Genomic DNA, 24,394 nt, shown 5'->3' on the forward strand with positions numbered 1-24,394 from the left:
AAAAAGACCAACCTAACGGATATGTATATTCTTGTTTCTGTGACAGCATACTTGGCAATACTTATTGCAGCCTGCAGCTTGAAATTTCAGAGAGCCTTGCCACTCTTTATCATCACTGTTGTGGTCACATTCTTCATCTGCTGGGATTTTTTAATAGCTAAGTATGAAGACAAAATTACTGTATTCTTTTCCCCTGGAGAAAGATATCTGAAAAAACAGTGGTTTTGGCTGAAATGGTAAATATTAATTACTTTCTATTTTTGTAGAAAAACAATGAATTAGTCAAGTTACTCCTATAGTTCTATTTCAACTTACACCCACAGGGAGATGGGTCAATTATACAAATTTCAATAAGATCACAGAATAATTCATATTTTCCAGTATATAGATATCAGACACACCTTTAAGTTTGAAATGCAGTAGCTAGGTATCGAAAATCTTGACATAAAGTGTACAAAAATACCAAAGATTGAGATAAGACAAGTTGGTAGTTGGAAGAGAATACATTCACAGAAGTTCAGGTATGTTACATTCACTCTGCAGGCCAGAAAGTGCCTCACTGTCATTTGTTCAGAGAACTGTTAGGTTCGCAAAAACCTTAACTCTAACATATGCAGACTGCTAATGACTGGAGTGTGTTGCCTAGTCACTGTTTTTCCATGTATCCCCATAACAATTTTTACTTGGCCTTCAGGAATCAAAACATGCCAGCCACAATCAGTGTCATAATAAGGTCATATAACCTTAATTTGGGATGGTAGACATTCATCTGGCAGATAAATGGTAGATAATTAAATCTGGCAGATGCTTATTTCAAGTATTCCTGAGCACGTATCAGGAATGTTGAAGTTATCCCTGGGAAAATGAGGAGCCAAAGGAGCCTTGTAGACTGAAGAAAAGACCACATGAAATATCATTAAAAAGGAAAAGCAAACTGGCCAGCTGCATTCTATTTCAGCTAAGTTACTTTCTACCTGAGAGAGAAAGAACTCTAAGGTGGAGTCATTCTCAGTTCAGGAAAATGTCCGATCTTATTCTTAAGATTTGGAAGTGGTTTTGCTCAGAAAGGTGCTATAAAGATTGTGATCCTTCTGCTCCGGAGTCACATTAGAGATCCGTCACAGAGACACATGTCCATTAGGCAATCTGGCAGCCTCTTTGGGGGAAGGAGCAAAAGGAACAGGAGAGCCCCAGGTAGCAGATGGAACAAACTGGGGGCAGTAAGTGCTGTATTACCTGGGCTGCAATCCATATCACAGATTAAGTGCTTAACCATATTCCTCCAAGAGACAGAAAATCTCTCAGGTGTAGAAAGTAATATTCAGCTTTGCAATGGCCAAGCTATTTTGTGGAGTTAGCCTGCAACGTTTTTTAATCCAGGTCTAAAAATGGATTTTGGGTGTCCATTTCTGAAATCCGTGGAAGCTAACTGTTAGACACAAGTAGCATTAAAAACTTTGGACTGTGTTTATTTTCCCTCTATATATGGGATGATGTATTTTGCTGCCTTTCAGGCTGTCGTTGTGGTAATTACCTTCAATAAATAAGTTGAACATGGTTTTGTGATAGTAGGGACCATAGAAACACTGAAACACAGATGTACACATTGTTTCTGATACAGCTTTACAGACTACATCTCGTTACAGAGAAATAAACCATTTATAACCTACTCCTCGATAGAGTGTTCTTCATAGACTTGCCAGTTAAATGGTACAGTGCAATTTGTCAAAACCACAGCCTGTCTTGCCCAGAGCTAAGGAAAGATTCAACAAAGGAAAGGAAGGAAGGGAAAAAAGAGGAGGATGGAGGGAGAGAGGAAGATAGCACACTTCGTTTAATAGAAATAACACCCAGACAAGAGTTACTCATGCTTTACTGGATTTTCCTCTGGGTTTTTACTCTGGCTTGAGGAACCCTATTGGAGGACGCTTCTTTGGGATGCTACCAAGTGATGTTGTTGTTAGAGGTGCATCAGCAAAGGCATATTCCTGCTTGTGTAGAGCCATATGTTTCAGTCTACAACATTGCACAGAGAGTTCATTCACAAACAGAAATGTAAGTGTTGTGGGTAGGGGAAGGGAAAGGAATATCTGGTCTTTTTCAGGATGTCATGATGCTTTTTTCCCCCAGGGTGTTGCGTGCAGCTCTTATTATAACTGTCATCTGCTGGCTCATCTTTGACACAATGGAACAGGGATCCCGCCAGCTAATCTCCTTTGGTGGGCTTGTGATGTATGTTCTCCTGATGCTTATCTTTTCCAAATATCCAACCAGAGTGAGTATTTAGTCCATGCTGGCTCTTCTGGGATTTTTTATTCAATGTCTCAAAACCTGTTCCCCTACCTGAGCACCAAGTTTAGTAAGAGTAACAGATGCTTACTAAAATTTAAGTAAAAATTTAGGCTTACCCCCTACCGAGTGATGTATTTAATTTCTGAGGCAAGTAATTTTGCTCTTGGTGAGTATGTGTGGGGCTGTACCAGCATCCACCTCTCATTGTTTTGGGAAGCTGCTGCCCATCTTTTATTCCAGCTCTGTTTCGGGTTGGAACACATTTGCTGCTGGAGAGGTAGGCCTTCTCCACATTTTCACCCACAGGAGCCTCACCACAGTCCTCTGGACATGACAGGTACTTATTTGAGGACACTAATTAACACAAATTGCATGGAACTGAAGATACGATTGCCTTGTATAGCTCTTAATCCCTCACAAGTTTGCTTCCCACTGCAAACTCAAAAACTGAGGCCAAGTGGAGGTCTTCACTTCTCACTCACCTGTTACCATAGGCTGATCAATGCCATTTGTTTTAATCTTCTGTCAGAGATGACCACTCTGTTCTGCTGTGGTATCACAAAGGGCTTAGTTCAGCCACCACAACTCCCACCTCAGCTTGTACTCCTGTGTACATGCCTCACATACCAGTTCATGCTTTTGTTAGTCATATATCCACTGTCCAGGTCATGAAGTTTCACTGACACTTTCCACCCTTCTTGCATCAATGCTGAGACTTCCTTAAAGGGTGAAGTCCTCTCAGCAAGGACTAATGAAACTGTCCTATTCTCTGCAACTGCTGCTATCTCCAGCTGAGGTGCAAACTACTCCAAATGCATTGTGCTCTCCCATGAGTTCTCATTGCACCTAACTGATTTGTATTATTAAAATACAATCTGAGTAAATTAGAATGCCATTTCAACTCCTAGTCTTATAAATAATTTGACCGAATTTTCACAAACCAAAGATGTTTTCTGAGGCAGCAGAGCAGGAATCTTCAGTGTAGTGAACTTAAGGAAGGAACTGTAGAGGAACTCATCACAGGCAGCCACAGTTTTTCTTACAACTGCCTGTATATGATGAATCACAATATAAGACTGAGTAGTTCTCAAGTATCAAAAGTCTTTTAAGCTGGGGAACAGAAACAGAGTTGAAATTACCCAAGGACAAACCCTGCAACAAAATCTCCTTATTCTCTGTCCAGGTATGTGAAGATCCAAGTCCATTACAGCCTGGTTTAGCAGCTGCTCCTATCCTGCAGTATAGTCAGACAATCCCCTTGCCTTATTTTAATAAATGTCTGAAGTAAATTATTATTTATTTAAATAACAAACAGTTTTTTTATTTTTCTGTCTATCTAGGTTGCTTGGAGACCAGTACTTTCAGGAATAGGAATGCAGTTTATTCTTGGGCTTCTTATTCTGAGGACCAAAGTGGGTTTTGATGTATTTAACTGGCTAGGCATTCAGATCCAGGTAAGCTATTGGGCAAAATCCTTACTTTTTTTACTATAGTTTTCTGTCTTGAGACTCTTACATAACAGTCAGTCTGTTCAAGGATCTGTTCCCTCCTGAATATTTTCTCCTCTTAAGAAAGATTAGGTTCTTAGAATGGTAATTGACTACTTGAATTCAACTTTCTCTTTTTTTTTGTCCAGTTAATACAAGACTGTGGGGGACAGGCTGATGAGTAATGGCCAGAATGACCCTATTTCTTAATGAATTTATCATCCTTGAAGTTAAAACTTGCATCCTTGAAACATAAAACCACTATTGTGCCAGGGCACTCATAGAAACTCTTTAGATGTGGCCCAACTCCAAAGCACCCTTGCAAATAAATGTGACATGCTGAAAAGCCTTGAAGTTTAAGGCAGAACCACTGTTGTCTTCAGAGTAGCAGCAGTCCTGGCATGAGGGACATTTCATAGTCCTCATGATATACAGGAAAATTAATTTAACTACGTACAGGTGGCAAAATCCACATCTGCAAGCAGAAAAATATCTCTAGAGAGTGGATGGGATCTGTCTGTAGGTATCCCTGCAGGCATAAAGTTTTTTTTAAAAAGCCTATTACTGTAAAGTAATGAATAAGCAATACCCAAAACGTAGATCAGAGAGTACCCACTGAAGGACATTCAGACTTTTCACCCCAGGGATACTATTCTCACAGCTGCTCTTCTCAGGTAATTAAGCACATGTAAAACAAGACAGTGCAGAATGTACTGTCTCTCTGTGGAAGCAAAGGCACAGGTCTGACGTCTGTCTAATCTGCAAGCAGTGGGAGTCATCTGGGTTTTGTCACCAGGTTCTCAGTCTCTAACTGAAGCAGTTCTGGTGCTCCCTTTCATTAACGTCATATGGCTTACAGTTGCTCCTGTCAGAACTCATTACTATAGCTGTTATAAACTGTACTTTAACTTCAGTTTAAACTGTATCATTAATGCATATGTTGGCATCAGGAGTATAAAAACATAACACTGGATCTAAATTAAAAAGTAGATTTCTTTAGTTTAGCTTTTAGGTACTCCTTCCAGAACTCATTACTTCAGCCATCAAATCTCTATTTTAAGCTGTATCATTTTTGCACTTACTTGCATGATGGAGCATAAAAATGCACCACAGTGTTGGGATGAAAAAATAAGTGTTTCTTTTAGTTTACCTTATGGCCTCTATTGTGTTGGGTACTCAAGGAATTTGTGCCCTACACCCTTGCCATTTGCCTATATACCCTAAAGGAGACTGCACTCTTAGAGAGTAGGGCAGAGGCCCTCAATTCAGCCAGACACAGTCAATGAGGCCTGGATTCATATAGAGCACATGCTCCTTGGACTTCACCAGATCTCTGCAAGACAGCTAGCAATATCTCCTTAGTTTTTGGCAGGTTCCAAGAGCTTATGGTTAATTTCCTTTGCTTTCTGTCCCTAGACTTTTCTGGAGTACTCTGACACAGGTGCCAAGTTTGTGTTTGGTGAAAAATATAAGGATCATTTCTTCGCTTTTAAGGTGAGACAGTTTTTATACACGCTGCATGTGGCAGATAGACAACAGAAAAAAGGAACAGTGTAGCTGGGAAATAAATTTATTATATGTCTTGTGGTACCTGCGTAGTCACCAGAAGAATCAGCTAAGAGGAAAATTGTTCCTTACTATGTGACATTCTGAATAGAAAATTTGGGAAGCCCACAGGAAGCCTTTCATTTACTGCTATACACTGAGTTAGATAGCACTTATCTAGTCCAATTATAACAACATATATTGCATGTAGACAGAATCTTGGGGTATCTTTCTACAAGGAATAGCTTAAAAGGCTTTACCTGGCCACTGACAGAAATATTATCTCCGGCCTATCTTTCCCATCTCTCCATGAGTAAAAGTGCTATACCATGCTGTGTTGTCATTCTTAAATGCTGTGTAGAACAATGCCTTACAGACATTGCCCCCGCAACAGTGGAAAGCCTTGATATATATTTATATATACCTGGTAAAAGAGATAGAAGCTGCTCTTGCATAACCAGGAAGAATTACATTACATTGTGCTATTATTACATTAGTAAGATCCCAGGGAGATTTCCCAGTTCTCTCCCTTAGAAGACCTTGCTGGGAAACTGCTGGAATACAGTTTGTATGCTCTGTGCTCTCTAATCTGCACCAGTATCCTTCCTGGTTTTGCTTCAAGAAGTAGCCCATTCCATAATACCTGCTTAGGCTGGAATCAAAAACATATAAAGCAAAAAAACCTCAAACAAACCCCAATTAAAAAAAAAAAACAAACAAAAAAACCTCCCAAACAAACACGAGAAATTAATCAATACTTACTCAGAGATCATTCTTTTGATGTTTCAGAGACCTGACCATGGGCTTACATGCCTTTCATCTTTTTTTCTTGAAGTGATATTCCAAACTAGATAATCTTCAAATTTAGTTCTTTCACTACTTGAGAATGAAGGTGCTATCTGTAGGTGCTATCTGTAGAAACACTAAAGAAGGTGCTATCAGTAAAATAGGTTGCTACTAAGAATAGTTGGAACATCTTAGTGGTGAAAAAGAAATGAAGAATTTCATCAATAAATATAAATTGTGTTTGAAGTTCAATATTTTTTGAAATACTAAAGTGAAACCTTTCATTTCACTTTCTAGGCTTGTCTCACTTTTACTCTATTGAGCACTCAAATAACAATTTGTATTCCCAATTACATATTTTAGGGGTGAAATTATTTAATTCCCACCTCCCATGTTATTTTTCCTGTGGTTTTCGACAATGCCTTATAAATATGATTATATCAAGGTGATTTTTAGTGCCTCAGTGGTGATGTAAAATACTTTGCTGACTAAAGTCATAACTAGGGACCAGACAGCCAAAAGTTTGCTTCTGTGTATGCAAATATCCACCAGTCTTATTCTATGGTTCAAGCCAACAAAAGATGTGGAATATCTAGAAGAGGATAACAGGAACAAGCAGGTTATTTTCACACTGAAAAACACCAAGAAAACAAAACTCATGAGTTGATTTTCAGAGCTGCATATGTCTAGGAATATATATATATGGTAAACAGAGTGGCAGACAAGTGCACAGCAGTACCAAAACATCCTCCATCTGCTCCTTCTGTAGAAAGGGAATTCTCTCTTCCAGTGACAGTGAGCAACAGCCAGCCTATTCGCTCTTGAAACACTTTTCATTTATTTACACATTAACATGGTCCAAAGTGCTTTTTTTGTGTCTTTCAGATATTTTGTGAGGTTTGCATGTTACTCTTGAGCTCTCCAAATCTTGCCACAAGATATTTCAAAGCATCCTTCAAAAAAGAAATGTCTCAGTATTGGCTTAGCTCTTGAGAGAGTAGACAAGGGATAGGGCATGTCTTTGCAGAAAACCGTCCGAGTCCAATTGTATCCATACTGCATCCTTAACAGTATGCAGGGACATATCAGTTTTTGCTAACTTAGGTGGACATTGTTACCAGAGCAGACACAGCCCATATGTGCATATGCACACCAGTATGGGTGTTCAGGCCAGCACCACTAGAACCTTTGAGTACCTGGTTCTGGAAGCACTAATTAGTCAGAAATGCATGTATTCACATGTATAAACTGGGTTATTTTAAATGGATATTTGTGAATGCAGACATAGAGTTTCAGAGTTCTGAAAAAAAACCACACTTGCCCACATAACCAAGCACACCAAGTACTTAAGCAGTTGGAAAAAACCCTCTTAGTATTAAGTCATCTATCCTGTTGACTATGAAAGGTAAAGTTTGCTTCGAGCAAGCAGGAAATAAACTTCCTTTCTGCACCAGGAGGATTATGGCTCCCTGAGAAAGGCTTTGCTTTGAAGGTCAAGTTTTAGGAGTGTATGAAAGCAGGATATTCCTTAACACTAGTAACTTCTTCTTTTAAGGAAAATAAGAAAAAAGACAAACATCAAGCCACAAATGGGAGGGAGATTTGAAAGCAGCCACCAGTTTTAACTCACTGGTCTCCATGTAACATTCATTGTAATGATGATCTGGAAAGTAGTTCTTTAGTAAGGTCAAATCTTATTTCAGAATTGACAATAAACTGGAAATAATCCAATTCATGAAACATACCGATTAAAGAATTTATTTTCTTAGAGGTTGTATTTTGGGAAGCATAAACTGCAACATTTGTAGGTCACATAAATGTAATTCTAAAGAGCTCTTTGATTACCATTCTCCATTGAAAGGCTGTGCGATTTTTCAGAGTGCTCATTAAATGTATTCATCCATTAAAACTTGACTATTTAAAGGTATGTAGTACGTATCAGGAGCTGAAGACTAAACTTCTACTTGAGTTTGTTCACAGAGAAAAATGCAATTGTAACATTTTAAGCATGCGGTTATAACTAAACTACAGGACCCATACAGAAATGTGCTGGACCTTTTGGAGGAGTCGGCTTCTGCTACAATCTGACTTCCTGGTCATATTTTCTTTTTGCAGTTCTCTCCTCATTTTCTCTCAAAGTTGACAGCTGTCTCCACCTGCAGGTTGTAATGGCGTATGTAGATGCAAATTAAATGTGAATTTTTTCATGGCAGAAGCAAGTGGAAGACAACCCCTTGTTCAGAGTACTCATAACTTTGAGGTAGACTTCATGTTTTATAAAGACAAGTGCTTTATCCAGGAATGACTCCAACAACAAAACTGGAAAAGCGTGTTCTAATGTTATTTAAAATATTTTCAGAGGAATGTGGAGAAGGCCCAAGGGTGCCAGCTGTCACCCAGTGTTGGCAGAACAGTGTTGGCAGTGTTCTCTCCCCTTCCGCTGAAACAAAACCACAGCTCTCAAACTTGAGAGCTTTTGCTGTCCATTTAGCTTGAAAGATGGGAGGTCACTCACAATTTTTGCCATCAATCAACTAGAGAGAGTTGACCTTTGCCTATCTGCCCGCTGTTTCTCCAGACCCATTTCAATACACACATTGCATCAGGATACACACGTTGTGCCAGGATATGGATCTGGCTGGGAGTGAGATGCCTCTTTGGCTAGCACAGGCCTAGAAACAGTGAAGGGAAATGGCAGAAGAGAAAAGGCAAGGGAGAAAGATTTTACTTTTACTACACTAAACTTTCTGCTATTGCTGCATGACAAACGATCCTGAGAGGATCGCAAAAAGGATCAGAGAATCAAACTAGAGAAAGGAGTCTTTATTAACTTATTGAACAGCGCAGTGATAGCAGTTAATTGCACTCCATCCTTTCAATGAAAGGTTCTGATCATCTAAATCGAGTTTCCAAAAATTTGTCAAGACTGTTGATAGTACCAACTCTCCTCTAGAAAGGCACAGCTTCTATTTACTGTGAAGTTCTGAAATAACAAAATGATTTGCTCTTTTTCGTTCTATTACTTGATTTTACGTTAAATGCATTATGTCATTAGTGAACAAAAATGAAAGCTTCTTAGTCCTAGTGGTACTGTTCTAACTGTAACTAATCTGTTTTACTAATTTTGGATCTTTTGGGGGGATTTTTCTTCCTGCTGTATAGCAGCATAGCAGTGGAGAGGTCCTGTAATATGAGTTTTATTCAGAATGAAAACCCAATACATTTAATAACCCATCAGACAGTGGGTTAGGCCTTCATATGATTCTTCTAAATTATATGTTGAAGGGAAACATTTTCCCTTCAGTCTCCAATGAAAGAGATTTATATTCACTTTTTGTATTTAGGAAGTATGTACCTTTAAGCAGATTCTGTCTCTGTGTACAGTTAGAGAGTTATTGAATATTCCACATTGGCATTATAACGAATAGTGTAAATACCACAGAATAAAAGAGGATTTTTCTATAATCTTTTATTGAAAGGCATCTACACAGGCTAAGAAAGCTGCCTTTGATTCTATGAAATCAAGTCAATTACAATTCCAATTGAAATCTCTTCAACTTTTGCTTACACAGCAATCTAAACTGTGTTTTTTAAAACACAGATATAGAGATGATGGTTGGGGTGGGGTGGGGTGATGGTTGATGAAAAACTCAGCATGACCTGGCAATGTGCACTCACACCCCAGAAGGCCAACTGAACCCTTGGCTTCATCAAAAGGAGCATGGCCAGTGTGTGGAGGTAGGTGATTCTCCCCATCTACTCTACTCTTGTGAGACCTCACTTGGAGTACTGCATTCATTTCTGGTGTCCCCAGTATAAGAAGGACATGGAACTGTTGGAGCCAGTGGAGACGAAAGTCATGAAGTTGATAAAAGGACTGGAGCACCTCCCCTACAAAGACAGGCTGAGGAAGTTGGGGCTGTTCTGCCTGGAGAAGAGAAGGTTACATGCAGATCTCATGACAACATTCTGGTGTCTGAAGGGGAAAAACGAGGAAGTTGAAGAGAGACTCTTTGTCAGGAACTGTAGTGATAGGACAAAGAGTAATGGGTACAATTTGAAAGAGGGGAAATTTAGGTTAGATAATATTAGGAAGAAATTTGTTACTGTGAGGGTAGTGAGATACTGTAACAGGTTACTCAGGTAGGTTGCAAATGTTTCAACCCTGGCAGTGCTCAAAGCCAGGTTAGATAAGGCCTTGAGCAACCTGGTCTGGTGGGAGGTGTCCCTGCCCATGGGAGGGATGGTTGGGACTAGATGATCTTTAAGTTACCTTCCAACTCTTAACATTCTACAATGCTATGAGAAGTAGAGCTCTGAATTCTACAGCACAGTACCACTGTACAAATTTCTGTTAATGGTTTTCAAAATCGAATTTTTATATATCAAAGTCTTTGTAAAATGCTATTGCCAAGTAATGCTTGGACTGACCTAAACATGGCTATAAACTAATGTATATCATGTTAAACCAGTTTCAAAACTATTGCAGCACTGTTAAAAAACTATGTAGATAAATGAAAATTAGTTAATTCCAGCACAAACAACAAGTCTAGAAGGTTAACAATTTTATGGCATATGTGTAAGCTAAATGACAAGTTTTCCGTAACTGTAAGAACATTTTGAAAACATGACACACTTTTTCAAAAATCAAATGGCCCACAGAATCAAGGAAAGGAAACCACTTTAAATGTGTTAATGATTTTGTGTCTCCAAATCAGGTACTGCCCATTGTGGTTTTCTTCAGCACAGTAATGTCTCTTCTTTACCACATTGGATTCATGCAGTGGCTCATTGGAAAGGTATGAATTTTTGCCAGTAGGTACTCATTTGGCTACTGTGGGACACTTTTTGAACACATGCAGAGGAACTGTAGCATTGACCCTGGCCAAGCTGCTCAGGGGTAGACATGAAAAACAGTTGTTATCTTTAACCTGGAAATATCATAACAGGTCTCAGAAGTCTTAGATTGATATGATTAAATCTAGAAGTGCATGGAATAGGCAGATTAAATTTTTATTTCTTTTTTTCAATCATTTTAGGTTGGTTGGATTATGCATGTTTTCATGGGGACAACACCTGTTGAGTCTCTGGTAGCTGCGGGTAACATATTTGTGGGACAGGTGAGTTGGAGTACAGAAAAAACATGATAACACAATATTATTGAAGGTAGTGAAATAGTGCTGCTCACTGAGCATCTGTGTATTAAAAAAAATTTCCTTTGACTCCTCTACAGCAGTACTGATGGTTGATTACAAAATTCCAGTGTGTTAGTATGTTGGCAGTAGTGCAAAATGGAGTGGAATTTGGAAACCATATGTTTTCCCAACAGAAAGTCAAGCATAAATGTAGGTTATAGATGTCCATTAAAATGACTATCAAGCTACGAAGGCTACGATAGCTCCAAGGCTATGAAGAAATAACAATTTCGGGTGTTTTTTTTTTAATTCGGAAGGCAAGTGGGATGAAAAGAAGGCATGCAAGGCAGGCAAGGACAGGAGAGAAAGACGATGCAGAAAACTAGGATTCGGTGCTAGCAGTACAAGGCCTTAGCCATAAAAGCAGGAGGCAGCACCTAATAGACCACTTAAATAGGAAATCCATTAAACCCACTGTCTGTCCCAGGGTTCAAAGTGAAGTAGAAAGATCACCAAGTAGAATCCAAGCCCAAAAGCAATATTAGCATGATATTTAGCAGTGGTTCGTCACTGCTCATTTTTCTGCACTGATAATAAAATAAATTTATGGGCTTTTATTGGGAATTTCTGAATTTGATGCTTGTTTTTCACTTCCAGACAGAGTCTCCTCTTCTAGTGCGGCCCTACTTACCATACATCACCAAATCTGAACTCCATGCAGTCATGACAGCAGGATTCTCAACTATTGCTGGAAGCGTCTTAGGAGCATATATTTCTTTCGGGGTAAGACAGAGGAAAAGAACTGGAAAATGTATGATTTGCCTGAAATCTTCTAAGTATAGAAGTCCAGCTAAAATGCTTTGAAAGTATCCCTGCGTCATTCCCACTGGGCTTTTTGTCCCTCTCTGAAGAAATTAATCACAAAAATCCTGTCTTCTTTTCCTTATGAGCAATGTGAACTTTTTAATGAACCCTTGTAGAAAAATCATCTGAATGTCTGAAAATTTTAATTACTTTCCTTCATGTTTACATTCATGTGGTTATCACAGAGTATTTTCTGTCACCTGGAATTCTAGGTTTCCTCCTCCCACCTACTGACTGCTTCTGTCATGTCAGCACCAGCATCATTAGCTACCTCCAAATTATTCTGGCCTGAAATTGAAAAGCCTCTGGTAACTCTGAGAAGTGGCCTACAAATGGTAAAAGGGTAAGCTGATCTAGGCTCTAGTTAATCCTAATATTAGTGCAAAAATGAGATTTGGAAAAATCACTGTTCACACATAAGCATTAGGGGGACTACATGGTAGGTCTGCAAGCAATAAATTAATTACACACTAATATACTGCAAATGGTTGATTTGTGAATTCAGGTGTAGTGTGCCCAATGACAATGTAACATATGCAACATATGCAGGTGTCACATTCCATCTGGACAGACAGTAAACTCTCCAAAGAAAGAGGGAAATGCCTACCTGAGGTGACCCACCAAGAGGTTTTCCCACTTGTGACATTGCTATCTTTCTTTTGTAATGAATCTGTTAGTGCAAACATGCAAAAGCAAAGGTGGAGCAATCATTTCTGCAACATCAGCGAACTTGTTGCCGATCTGCAGGGAGACTTAACTGTCTTAAGAATGACAGGCAAAGCAAAAAGGCTTGTAGGAAGCTGTTCCTGAACAGCCCAGGCACCTCTGCAAGGGGTGCATGTAAGAAGAGCAGTGACCACTCCCTCATCCTAGCAGTGCCACAGTATTAAGACCTGGTCCATATCTTGCCCAACCCCAACCATGTCAGAGAATTCATCCTCAAGGTACCACAAACACATGCTTCAAGTGTCTGCCATGAAGATTGACAGCAAAAGCCTACTCCATCTCATCACTGTTTTCCCTATGAGTGAACAGATAACTTTGGTACTAGACTTCTAACCAAGTGCACATACCCTTTAGTTCTATTATTTATTCTTGAATTGAAAAATGTTCATACTCTTGTTTTCTCTTCATTGGCAAAGTGACTCAAAGAATCTGCTGGAAGCAGCCAGTCAGGGTGCCTCTACCTCCATCACACTGGTAGCAAACATGGCCGTGAATCTGATCGCCTTCCTTGCCTTGCTGACATTTCTTGACTCAACCCTTTCTTGGCTGGGCAGCTTGTTTGACTATCCACAGCTGAACTTTGAGGTATGGTCTCCAGGTTCTTCATGCAGCTCACATACACGTATAATTTATCCTACTCAAATAGCCTGTGTAGTTTTGTGATGGTTATTTTTCATTGTTGTATTGCTCTTTAATATGATCCAAACCCATATTTTATTTGTACGTACTGAAAGATGTCTTAACAGTCAAAGTAAAATTATTGCCATGTAAGTATTTCTGTAGCTATTACTCTATGTATAGTTTCCCTCTTTGGTGTTCTTGCTAACCCTCATGGTATGTTTACACAGAGTATGCTAACACCTACCTCCTCTGACTTGACAACGCAGCAAATCTGTCAGGTACACACTGGACAAGCCATTAACATCTTCAGCTAAACATTAAAGTAACTTTAATGTTCAGAATCCCATCAAACCCTTAATGTTCATCAGGTTCACTTAGATGGGGACACTGGGACAAGGTTGGACTTGTCTGAACCCACATTTACTCAACACCACTTAGTTTTCAACACAATCTAAAACTGTATCCAAGTTGCTCAGCTGAGCAAGCAGTTTTCAAATAGGACTTCTGTTTTAACCTAGGTCAATATGTCATTTTTAACTCAATGCAACCATCTTGTTCCAATGGTTTTGGGCATTTTGTTTTGCAAGACTCTAATAGAAGCCCTGCGTTAAACATGGATATAACTTGTGATAAAGGTGCTGCAGAAGTGAATAGGCACTCATAACAAATGTGGCTTCATTAATATTAAGATAGTACCTGCAGAGCTTTCACAGATATCTCACTGCACAGACACTTACAGTCAAGGAAAGGCTCTAGTATGCATGCCTCAGCACTCGTGAAAGGGCTGGTATTTCATTAACTGTTGGATAGTGTAAGATTTGGACAGGTAGACAGTCCACGAGGATCTGAGTTGCACAGACATGATGCATTCAGCCATCCTTCCCTTTTGAGAGACATTAACCTGTAATCCTTTGAGGGCAGAGAAACCAGCCAGGAATAGGAACTGCTTAAAGACCTCTTTTACATTTGCTAAGGACTGTCTGACCAAACCCTTTCACAGCTGGAGCTATTTTTGCTTAGTATAAAAATAAGCTGTACTGCAAGATGGGATTTCTTTTTAAATTTGCATAATACTTTTAATGCCAGGAAAAAAATGGTACAGCTTTAACTGTGTCAGATGCACAGCTTTTATGCAGAGACAACTCTACTGTTTACACCAGTTGGAGTTCAACCACCTGGTAATTAAGCACATTCATTAACACTTTTGATTTAATCAGGAGAAGAATTAGACTTCTCAGTTTCCTTATCAGCTCCTTTAACTCAATATTTCTTCTTTGCTTCAAACACCATGCCCAATTTAAAGCCATTATTGGGGAAAAAAAGGCACAGAAACGTTTGTTTTACTTTACATGTAAAATTAGGGACATACCTAATAACTTTTTTATATCTAGATTTTGGGTTAGTCTTTTAAAAATTAGTCAGGCGTACCTTACTATGAAAAAATCTTCCAGAGGTGTTCGCAGCAAGAATTCAAAGCCAATTCTTCTCCACTGAAATAAAACCATCCTCACTGGATGTTTAGAGAAGTTATTGCATGCCATTGTTCTTTGACCAGCCGTATCTTTTGACATGGTTTGTTTTATATATTCCACAGACCATTTGTGCTTATGTCTTCATGCCATTCTCTTTCATGATGGGAGTAGACTGGGAAGATAGTTTTATTGTCGGTGGTCTACTAGGTTACAAAACTTTCTTCAATGAATTTTTGGCTTATGAGCGTCTTTCAAAACTGATTCACAACCGAGAAAAGGGTGGAAGCATGTACATTAATGGAGTGAAACAGTATATGACAGTAAGTAACATTTTCTGTTCTACAGATTTATTGGATCTAATACTTCAATGTTGAAACTCAACTTATTTTTTAATATAGGCATAAAATGGTCGCATATTACTCTAAAGCGTGTCCTTAAGTGACAGAGTTCAATTATGAAAGTGAACTATTGCTTTGTGAGGCTGCTAGGACTGTCATCACACTAGCTGTCTCAAAACAACATAGAAACAGAAGGGTACAGTTTTGGCAAACATGCCATGTCCCACAGATAGAGGCTGTCTTCAAGGTAAGCTTCTTACCTGGTTCTTAGCTAGCACTTTCCTGTGAGCTACTGTCCTAAGAAGAACTTGGGCAAGAACTGGAGGATCCTCCTGCCCTCAGAGGTTTGCCCAAGCATTAAACTTGAAGAGAGACATCCAGCAAGCTTTAGCAGATGTCATTACTGGCACACCTTTGCTGGAGGCAATTGTCCCCTGTGCAGAGGGCAGTAATAAAAGATATGTATTACATGGCATACACTTCACTTGCCACACTGACTCCAACCAGTCTGTTTCAATTACCACTGAAAGTTAGTTTACATAAAGACTTCCAGCCAAAGCCTTGTCCCACCTCTCATTGGCAGTCCACCCAACAGATACATGACCACAGTGCACTTAGGAAGGCTGTGCTAAGGGAATCCAAAGTGTGTGCACAGGGCCAAAGGTCAAGCAGTGATCAAAGCTGATCAAATCTTTGCAGCCATGACTGCTCCCCCATCTGGCACCCACATGCACAGCCTGTGCTGAATTTGTCCTAAGCACAGGTAACAAAAACCATGATATCCAACTTTACACCTGCATTGGCCTTCGTTCCTGAAATCAAGACAGATTATCACTGCAGAAGAACCCTTAATTATAAAGGATTTTATACAACTTTTAATCTTCTTTTAATCTGGTGTGATGCTGTGAATACCTCTCATATTAAAAACAAAAACCATGTCCTTGACCACTTGCATTCCTGATTACCAGGACATATTTCACATGTGGAAGTAGAAAGATAGAAGAATAGATGGTCTGATCAAATATTCACACCCTTGCCTGACCATCCATTATCAGTGTTCCTGAAATTCCTGCCAATAGAATCCTGGGCTGGAAGGATCTTTGTTGTGCCCTGCTACAGTTGTGCTTCATTCTGCTTGGGGAATATGGCTCTGAACTTCTGTATATGTGAATAAGGGGTTTTTTGGTCTGGAAGTCAGCCTTAGAATGCAGATCCTATGAATTCTATTTCACTTTTTTTTTTTCTTTTTCTTTTTTTTTTCTTTTCAGTAGGATGTCATACAGAACTTCCACATTCACTTTTTATACCTGTAGAGTTGTATTAGCTTCCATGGTAAAAAGGTCTGATATATAAAAATAATTTTGATTTATAATGCTGGTAAAAATTGCCCAGTAACCATTATAATTACAGCACAATAGTTCAGGTGAGAGTGTGCTTGACTTTCATCAGAGCTCTCTAATACATCCTCACACAGATAATCACTCAGAGTGAACAAACAAGTGTCCTCACCTGAGTCAGTAATTATGTGGCTTCCTGTTTTCAGAGAAAATAAAGTGTAAATGAAAGCATGGAAATCACAGCACACAAAGCTTTTTCTAGGAAAACCTGGTAGAGTGGGTACTTGAGAAGCATTTTTCTGCATTTGTGCAGATTGATTGAAAGTATCTACAAACTGATGTTCATAAAAGACAAATTAAAACAGAGAAACTTCGAATAAACAGGAAACCTACTAGAATACTCACACATTTTCAGCTTTAGCCTAAAACCCTATTCCTATATAGCTTAAACAGGAATTCAGAACTGCCAAGGGAACAAAACATTTGCTGAGATACATTGCCCACTTTCCCAAAATGTTTGGACTATATTTATCTGAAGTTTTGCAAGGTTCGTAGCCTGATTTCACCTGAAGTCATTCTGTGTCATGTCAGGGGTCCCTCCATGGAAGCAAAGGCCATCCTAACCTCGTCTGTCGTTTGAGGTCCAGGTTGAACTGGTGTTACTCAAGGGGAGAAAGATGGTGGAAGTCAGTAAGGAAATAAGCTGCTGAGGGGGATTCCAAAATCTTAATGTCCCTCTCTGCCTGTTAACACATCAAAGTATCACTCTCTAGGAGACCAATTTCCCTTCTGTGCCCAGGGTGGAACATGCACAGAGCAGCTTTGTACATAGAGTCCTCTGCTTGTTCAGGGACAAAGTAGTCAGGGATGCATACCAAAACTTGAGGTTTCAACAGACTATCATGGAGGCATCCAGCTATGAAGGAGCAGCTGAGTTATAGCTCTCTGACTCATACTTTCAGAAAGCAGCAGTTAAATTTCCACTAGTAAGATAAGATTTTTTTTTTGTCTTTAATTGCTATTACTAAATTCAACAAGACACAACAATACACATGAAAAATAAAAACATGACATGATTTGTGAGTTCTCACATGGGCAGTGGGTATAAAAGCCATCAACTTCCAGCAAGAGAATGAGCCTACCTTTCTGAAAGCCATTACTTGGGGCAGCAACCAAGTGAAATTGAGGAATTTTAGTACTCGGAGCCCTGAGCCACAATGCCATATTTTCAGACCCTTGAATCAGCACAAGCTGTTTCAAACAACTGAGAGGGTATGTGTTTGTTTTCCAGGTTCGCTCTGAAGTCATTGCCACCTATGCTCTTTGTGGGTTTGCCAACTTCGGCTCTCTGGGACTGGTAATAGGAGGCCTGAGTAAGAACCTCTCTAAAAGACAATTTGTTTGGCAAGCAAATCCCAAGGAAAACACCAGAAGGAATAGGCTGTGGGTGAAGCTTAGTAACATTAGGAGCTGAGGTGCTGCTCTGCTAGCACCTAACTGTGCATGGAAGGGGTCCCAGAGGGGTATAGGCTTTGGGGTGGAGGTACTGGGAGAGGTGCTGAGGGCAAGGGGAGGGGACTAAGCCTTGCTAACAATCCTCCCTCTTTAGCCTTCAACCACGAGCCTGAGCTACTACAGCTCCCTTGAGCTTCAGAAGGAGCAAACTGTGTCAGTAGTATGCTGGTTTGAAAGATGAAGTTGGCTGTTTCCTGTAAAAATGTTGCATATATGGAAAAAGAAAAATTAAAAAAAAAATTTGAGTTCCTCACGAGGCAGCTGGAATTACTGGCAGCCTTCTTTTGCCCTGAAGCCCAGTGGGCTCCACGGTGCCAGCAGTGGGAGAGCATGGAGGAGCAAGACCCAGCCACAGGACCAGACCCTTCAGAAGGGTACCATCAGCAGCACAGATGTACAAGCTCCCAAAGCAAACAGAAGTCACCATTTTATATACAAGCCGCCTTCTTAACAGAAGAGCCAACACTGGCACTTGGCCTTCAAATAACCCACTAAAAAATGTCACACTTTTCCTCCTTTTTTTCCCTAGTTCAAACTGCAGGGTTAGAAATTCCTCTTGTAGTGAAAAAGCTGACAGCTTAATCTTCCTTACATATATTTCTGTTTGACACACACTTTATTTTTCTTCCTAGCGAGTATTGCTCCCTCAAAAAAGAAGGAAATAGTTGATGGTGCTTTCAGAGCAATGATTGCTGGAACTGTCGCCTGTTTCATGACAGCCTGTGTTGCAGGTAGAGTACCCAGGTTTGGTGTCCCCTACAATCAGTGACCACCATGTGGCAGTGCATTGGTACCAGACTACACACAGCTGGGCAGCCCTTGTCACTCAAACACAGGTGGTTTTGGGCTTGGCAGGGTTAAAAGTCAATATGAGATGGAAGGTTCCTGAAAACTAGAACAGGAAAAGATTTTAGTTCTTCCATTATGTCTTTTTGCCTTTTTTTTTTTTTTTTGGTTAGTTTGTGCATAACACGACTCATGTGCAAAGCTACAGAAATAGAGAAGTAATTCTGGAGCAGAAACAGAAGAATTAGAATGAAGGAAGAGTGTAAAAGAGAAAGAGTAAGAGGGAAACTGAACAACTCTTTGTCTCAACATTAAATTGATATTTAGGTTGATATTATTTCCACAGAAAACCTAAGTTAATGAAACAGAAATGGGACTCAACAGCAGATCCTTAATTTTTGAAGTCTCACCTTCAAGCTGAGGGAAGAGTCACAATGCAACAACCATTTTAGGGGTAAATTATAAAGAACATAATGATTACAAAGATTTAATTAATTGATCAGATATGATTCAATAGATAAAATTTATCTCCATCATTTAACAATCACTTTTCCAGCTCTCTTCCCTGAGTATGTGATATACAAAATGTAGCTGAAAACACCATGGCTGTGTCTGCCACAAATTCCCTATCCCTTTTTGATCACCGTATCAACAGAAACATGCACATTTTAAGGATAAGCCCACACTATTTTCTGAAGCTTACAGAACTAGTACACTTGAAATGTCTTTAGTCTCACAGCCATCCATAGTATTTTAACACATGACACTGCTCTGCATATCTGAGGAATCAGGAAGACCTACTAAAACGTGTCATTTCATGATACTGATCTTAAGAATAATATTGTGAACAACCACTGGGAAAATCTTTCCAAAATAATAAAATCTACTTTAGAAAAAAAATTGCATTCCACCCACTCCTGCCATGGCAAATGCTTTCCTTATACCTAGGAGAAGGTAGGAGAGCCAAGCAACTTCTATTACCCCAGTTCTGATAAGAACATACTAAAAATGCGTCCGAGTTGCACAACACTACATGAGTTGTCACTTTCATATCCCGTGTCTCCATTACTGCAGTGAGTGCTGATATTACTGTTTGCAGAAAAATTTCAGGAATATCTATGAAAGCAAACTATCTCAATTTAAAACAAAATAAAAGGTTCTGTATTTACTTGCACTGCTAAAAATGCAACATAGCTCCATTTTAGTTAATGAAAGAACACTGATGCAGCAATGAGAAAGCCATTACCATAACTTTTAGTGTTATTAAAAGGGGTAAAAAGCTAAAATGGTTGAAGTGTAACAAGTTACTGTAGTTTCATTTCTACATATAAAAAGTGACTATATTTTTGGGTTTGCTCCTTAATCCAGTTCTTTAAAATTATTCAGATTTTTTCAAAATCCCACAATTAGAGGTTTTTAATCTTACACCTTTACAGAACCATCTCAAATGGTGACTTTTTATCAAACAAAATTGTTCATTTGATCATGTCCCCATGACTCACATCCCTGTGTCTTATCTTCCTCTTCATTACTCACAAAGAAAATTGCTACTTACTTCACAGGAATGCTGACTGTCTCCGATCTGGAAGTTCCTTGCCACATCTTATTAGGAAATGCCTCCAACTTCACAGATTTCCCTGTCAAGAGCATAAAGCTAGTGGAATGTTGCCACCGTCTCTTCACCAGGTATTAAGGAACTCTTTATCCTCTGTCAGCATAATTTAGGGAGCTCATACATTCTCTGAAAACCTTTTTTTTTATATTTTTGGTATTTTGCTTTTTTCCTTGGACACCTGTTTTCCATGAACTCGCATATTTTAAACAAATGAGTATTTTAATGCTGCTGAATTGTTTACCTTTTCTTGGGGAACTTTTCTGTTACAAGACAAGCACAGACGGAACCAATACACAACTCAAAATATCTTTGTTCAAACCTGAGCTATCCAAAAGACTAAAGATAGCTTATCATACAAAGATTCAGTGGCCTAGTTCTGGTTCATCTCAAGTATTGACAAAAAGATAAATATTTGTACTAGCATAATGTTTTAACTAGACACATCACCCTGACTGCCTGTTTGCCACAAGAGTTTTCTGTGGAAAGAGGTACCTTGTTTCATTTACTTGGTACCAAGATTAGTAGAAACTTGAAATTCCTTACACTGTTTAACTCCTTTTGTTAGGAACCAAAATTCCAATTCTAATTTCAGGGGTTTTTTTTCTCTATTATTCTTTTGACAGGTATATTTTTTCCTTCTGTGTCTTGACATAATATGTATCTTTGAGCATGGGTATATGCAATGTGTAAAGTCTCATCCTTACGGTAAAATTTTTAGATTTCAACTATTCACAAAAATGTAGTTTAAAAAAATTACTCATGGTAGTATCAAGGCCACCAGCTTCTGCCTGAACATCAGTGCTTGAATATCACTTCAAAGAATTTCTGTTCTTGCAACCTGATGTTCCAAAGGAGTTTATCATGACACTGAACCATTGTAAAAAATGATTACATAGTAAAAATCATCTGTAGGCACATTCCATCATTTTTATTTCTTCATTACTCCAACTTTTGTGCATCACACTGATTTTAAGTCTAACAGGTGGCTACAAAAACAGGAACCTGCTCTATTTTCAGCAGAATCAATACTGAGCAGATGCAAAAACATTTAATGGAGGAGTGACACCCTCAATCATTTCAGTTATCTAGGAAGATATAGCAGAGACATGAAGACTTTGTACAGAAAACCATGCATTATCTTCATAAAAAAGAGAGAATATCTGGTCATGGTACTTGGCTGGTGCTTGGAAAGTCTTCTCTATTTCATTTCTCATGAAAATTTTAACACATTTAAAGTGCTTTGGAGAAAGTGTGTCTGCCTGTGTGTATGTGCATGTGTGTGTATGCATATACTGCAGAGAAGAAGAGACAAAAATTCCCACTAGAATATTCTGTGATTCTGTGAAAAGGAGTTTATCTGATTTCTGCTTTTATCTCCTTCCCCAGTGCAGAGCATTCGGAGAAGATCTTTCCTGAGGGAAACTACAGTTTGAGTTCCTGGAAAGTATGTTGCCAGATACTGGGTCAATCTGCTTCTAATTGTACTTAGATTAAGTTCCAATTTTTTGCCAAGGATAGATTATAAATAAGAGTTGTGTTCCTTAGAAGAAAGGAAATAAAAACTTTCCTTTGCAACAATAAGTGTGAATTTCCCCCATGCGATCTTTATTTTCCATCTCTTACCAGCCCAGTTCCTCTGACTTGCTTGGTATTACTCATGAATTAAACTGGGATAAATGCAAGACATGTCTTGCTGCAGATCTCTTCTTCTTACAAATTAGAATAGAAGAACATTTCTAAGCCTGATTCTCCTGATTTCATTTCTACCCTGAAACTGATCAATCTATTAGATTGAACTGCTGTAGGTATGAAGAAAATCAGATTCAGAGGATTTGGTAGCCACTTACAGAAAGCTGTGAACTAGAAATAATATTCAGAACTGCCATCCATTCTAATAGTATTTCCGCTCTTTTTGATAGCATAGAAGTGTTTACTGTATGAAAATAAATGACTCCGTTCTCAAAAATCTCTGCACATTCTGCAAAGATAACTATGGTTACATATATATATATAACTGCCTGCTATGAGTAGGTAACTATGACTGCATGTGAATTGAGCTGCTAACATGTGGTATGCCTCACCACCTTGGCCACTGAAGCACCGAACTGGGGAGTAGCCACTCTATACCCTAGTCCCCCTTCTTTTGTCCACAAGAGAGTGCAGGAGGTTAGTCTACGTTTAGAGTCAACTACATGAATGAAATGTCCAAACTCCAAGTAAAGTTTCCTGTATTGATTCTTCTAAATCTTTATTTTTAACCATTGTGGAAATTGACCCTGGAGTCACGAACCAGGAACTTTTACCCAGATTTGAACATTATCAAATGTGGGTAAACTTGGGTCATAACATGACTATTCTCTGTGAAAACAACATTAATGTAGAAATCTTCTAAAGAATCCTTTTGAGGAGGAAATTGTTATGGTTTTAAGCTTCAGACTTTTCATAGACTCCAAAACTGAGAAGTTCTTTGCAGATTGAGATGGAGTGAGAGATATTCCTATCCTATGACATTGTAAATGCTAAATACTTGGGAAGAAAGCAAAGATCTAAAGTAAAGAAACATCAGAAAATCCTGACATACCCTCCTAATAAAAATTGTGCAGAAGGTCTATTCTGACAAAACAATTACTAACTTTTCAATCTTTCCTTAGTTACTGCAGAGTCTATTCCAAGAAATCCAGATTCGTAACCTTAGACAGTTGCCAGAACAGCTATTTACAGAGGGGATAGATTTAAACTTACTTTAAAAGACGGTGGTTTCCTGTAAAACTCAGTTTATTAACATTTTCTCTGAAAAAATTGTCAGTATTATTACTACTTTCAATTATTATCACTGGTTTCATATTGTTAGGTGTTTTTCTTTGGCCTCATCCATGTAGGTGTAGCAGACTGCATGTCAGTCTCAGTTTTCAGGGTTTTAAAAGAGTGCTGACAGTCCTGATTATGGCATATATATGCTCATATATACTTCATGCAAACCCATCCTAAAGAAATTGCATGGGTTTGATCCACAATTTTTCTCCAGCTTGCTGTTTATAGCAGGATTTATCTTTCAAATAAGTTTTGAGTCTGAAATAAAGAAATACATTATTTCAAGGAAAATTAATTGGAAACATTAGCTCTCACTGTCAAGCAGAACAGCGCTCTGTTTACAAACCATCACTAGTACTCTCCCTCTTTGCTACTCCCTACTATCCTCTATTTAATATCAACCTTTTGAAATGACCACTCTTTCCATTCCCACTATTGTATGCTGGTTAAAAGGACTACTCAGCCTAGTAGATACAACCATTCATGAACTTCTAGAAAATCCTCTCATATAGTTTAAGGTAACAGTCTTCCTCCCACAGAAGAGATGTGGTGTATTTCTTTTCCTTTTTAGGACTCCTCTATAGAAGGATTAGATGGAAGGCAATTTTTGCAGAGTATACATGACATTTCCCTATCTATACCTGGTCAAAGAGATTACCCACCTAGTTTGTAATGGTTTAGTCAAAAGACAATATACATGGGACATTGCATCCTAAATGTAGCAAAAAAAGCCATGAAAGCAGGAGGGGATTGCTAAGAAGTACCATCATGCGTTCAGGTAACTGTTTTCCTTCTGTCCTTATGATGGTGGTAGGAGCCCAGTGCAGAGCTCTTTGTGTTTGTTTTGACACAAAAAGGGAACAGTACATTTCACCACCCTGGAGTTAACCTGGCATCCTGGGCCCTGAACTCTCAGCACCCAGGAACACAATTCCGACAACTCTGGAGACAATGAACCTGCATCACAGACCTGAAAAGAAACATATTATTTAATCAATTGCTCGCTACACATGTGGTGGGTTGACATGGGTGAACACCAGGTGCTCACCAAAGCTGTTCTATCC

General features: G+C 38.9%; 1 protein-coding gene across 4 annotated transcripts in view; it reads left to right on the forward strand.

Annotated features, from left to right (window-relative positions):
* The window catches only part of SLC28A3 (solute carrier family 28 member 3), a 35,079-nt gene extending 12,597 nt beyond the window's left edge, over nucleotides 1-22,482 (forward strand). For 2 of the 4 annotated variants that reach the window (XM_051801421.1, XM_051801420.1), the window contains 14 exons: nucleotides 47-236; nucleotides 2,131-2,275; nucleotides 3,633-3,746; nucleotides 5,196-5,273; nucleotides 10,829-10,909; nucleotides 11,150-11,230; nucleotides 11,903-12,028; nucleotides 12,322-12,452; nucleotides 13,252-13,420; nucleotides 15,051-15,248; nucleotides 17,895-17,976; nucleotides 18,751-18,849; nucleotides 20,467-20,590; nucleotides 21,906-22,468. In XM_051801421.1, coding sequence (XP_051657381.1) covers nucleotides 47-236; nucleotides 2,131-2,275; nucleotides 3,633-3,746; nucleotides 5,196-5,273; nucleotides 10,829-10,909; nucleotides 11,150-11,230; nucleotides 11,903-12,028; nucleotides 12,322-12,452; nucleotides 13,252-13,420; nucleotides 15,051-15,248; nucleotides 17,895-17,976; nucleotides 18,751-18,849; nucleotides 20,467-20,590; nucleotides 21,906-22,008 — 1,721 coding nt within the window. In that variant the 3' untranslated portion in view covers nucleotides 22,009-22,468. Of the gene's footprint in view, nucleotides 1-46; nucleotides 237-2,130; nucleotides 2,276-3,632; nucleotides 3,747-5,195; nucleotides 5,274-10,828; nucleotides 10,910-11,149; nucleotides 11,231-11,902; nucleotides 12,029-12,321; nucleotides 12,453-13,251; nucleotides 13,421-15,050; nucleotides 15,249-17,894; nucleotides 17,977-18,750; nucleotides 18,850-20,466; nucleotides 20,591-21,905 lie in introns of all 4 variants that reach the window. The other 2 variants (XM_051801422.1, XM_051801419.1) reach the window with 2 other exon arrangements.
* The last annotated feature ends 1,912 nt before the right edge of the window (nucleotides 22,483-24,394 follow it).

This window comes from Manacus candei, unplaced genomic scaffold (genome assembly GCF_025592945.1).
Source record: "Manacus candei isolate 608988 ecotype Guabito, Panama unplaced genomic scaffold, ASM2559294v1 h1tg000051l, whole genome shotgun sequence".
NCBI lineage: Eukaryota > Metazoa > Chordata > Aves > Passeriformes > Pipridae > Manacus > Manacus candei.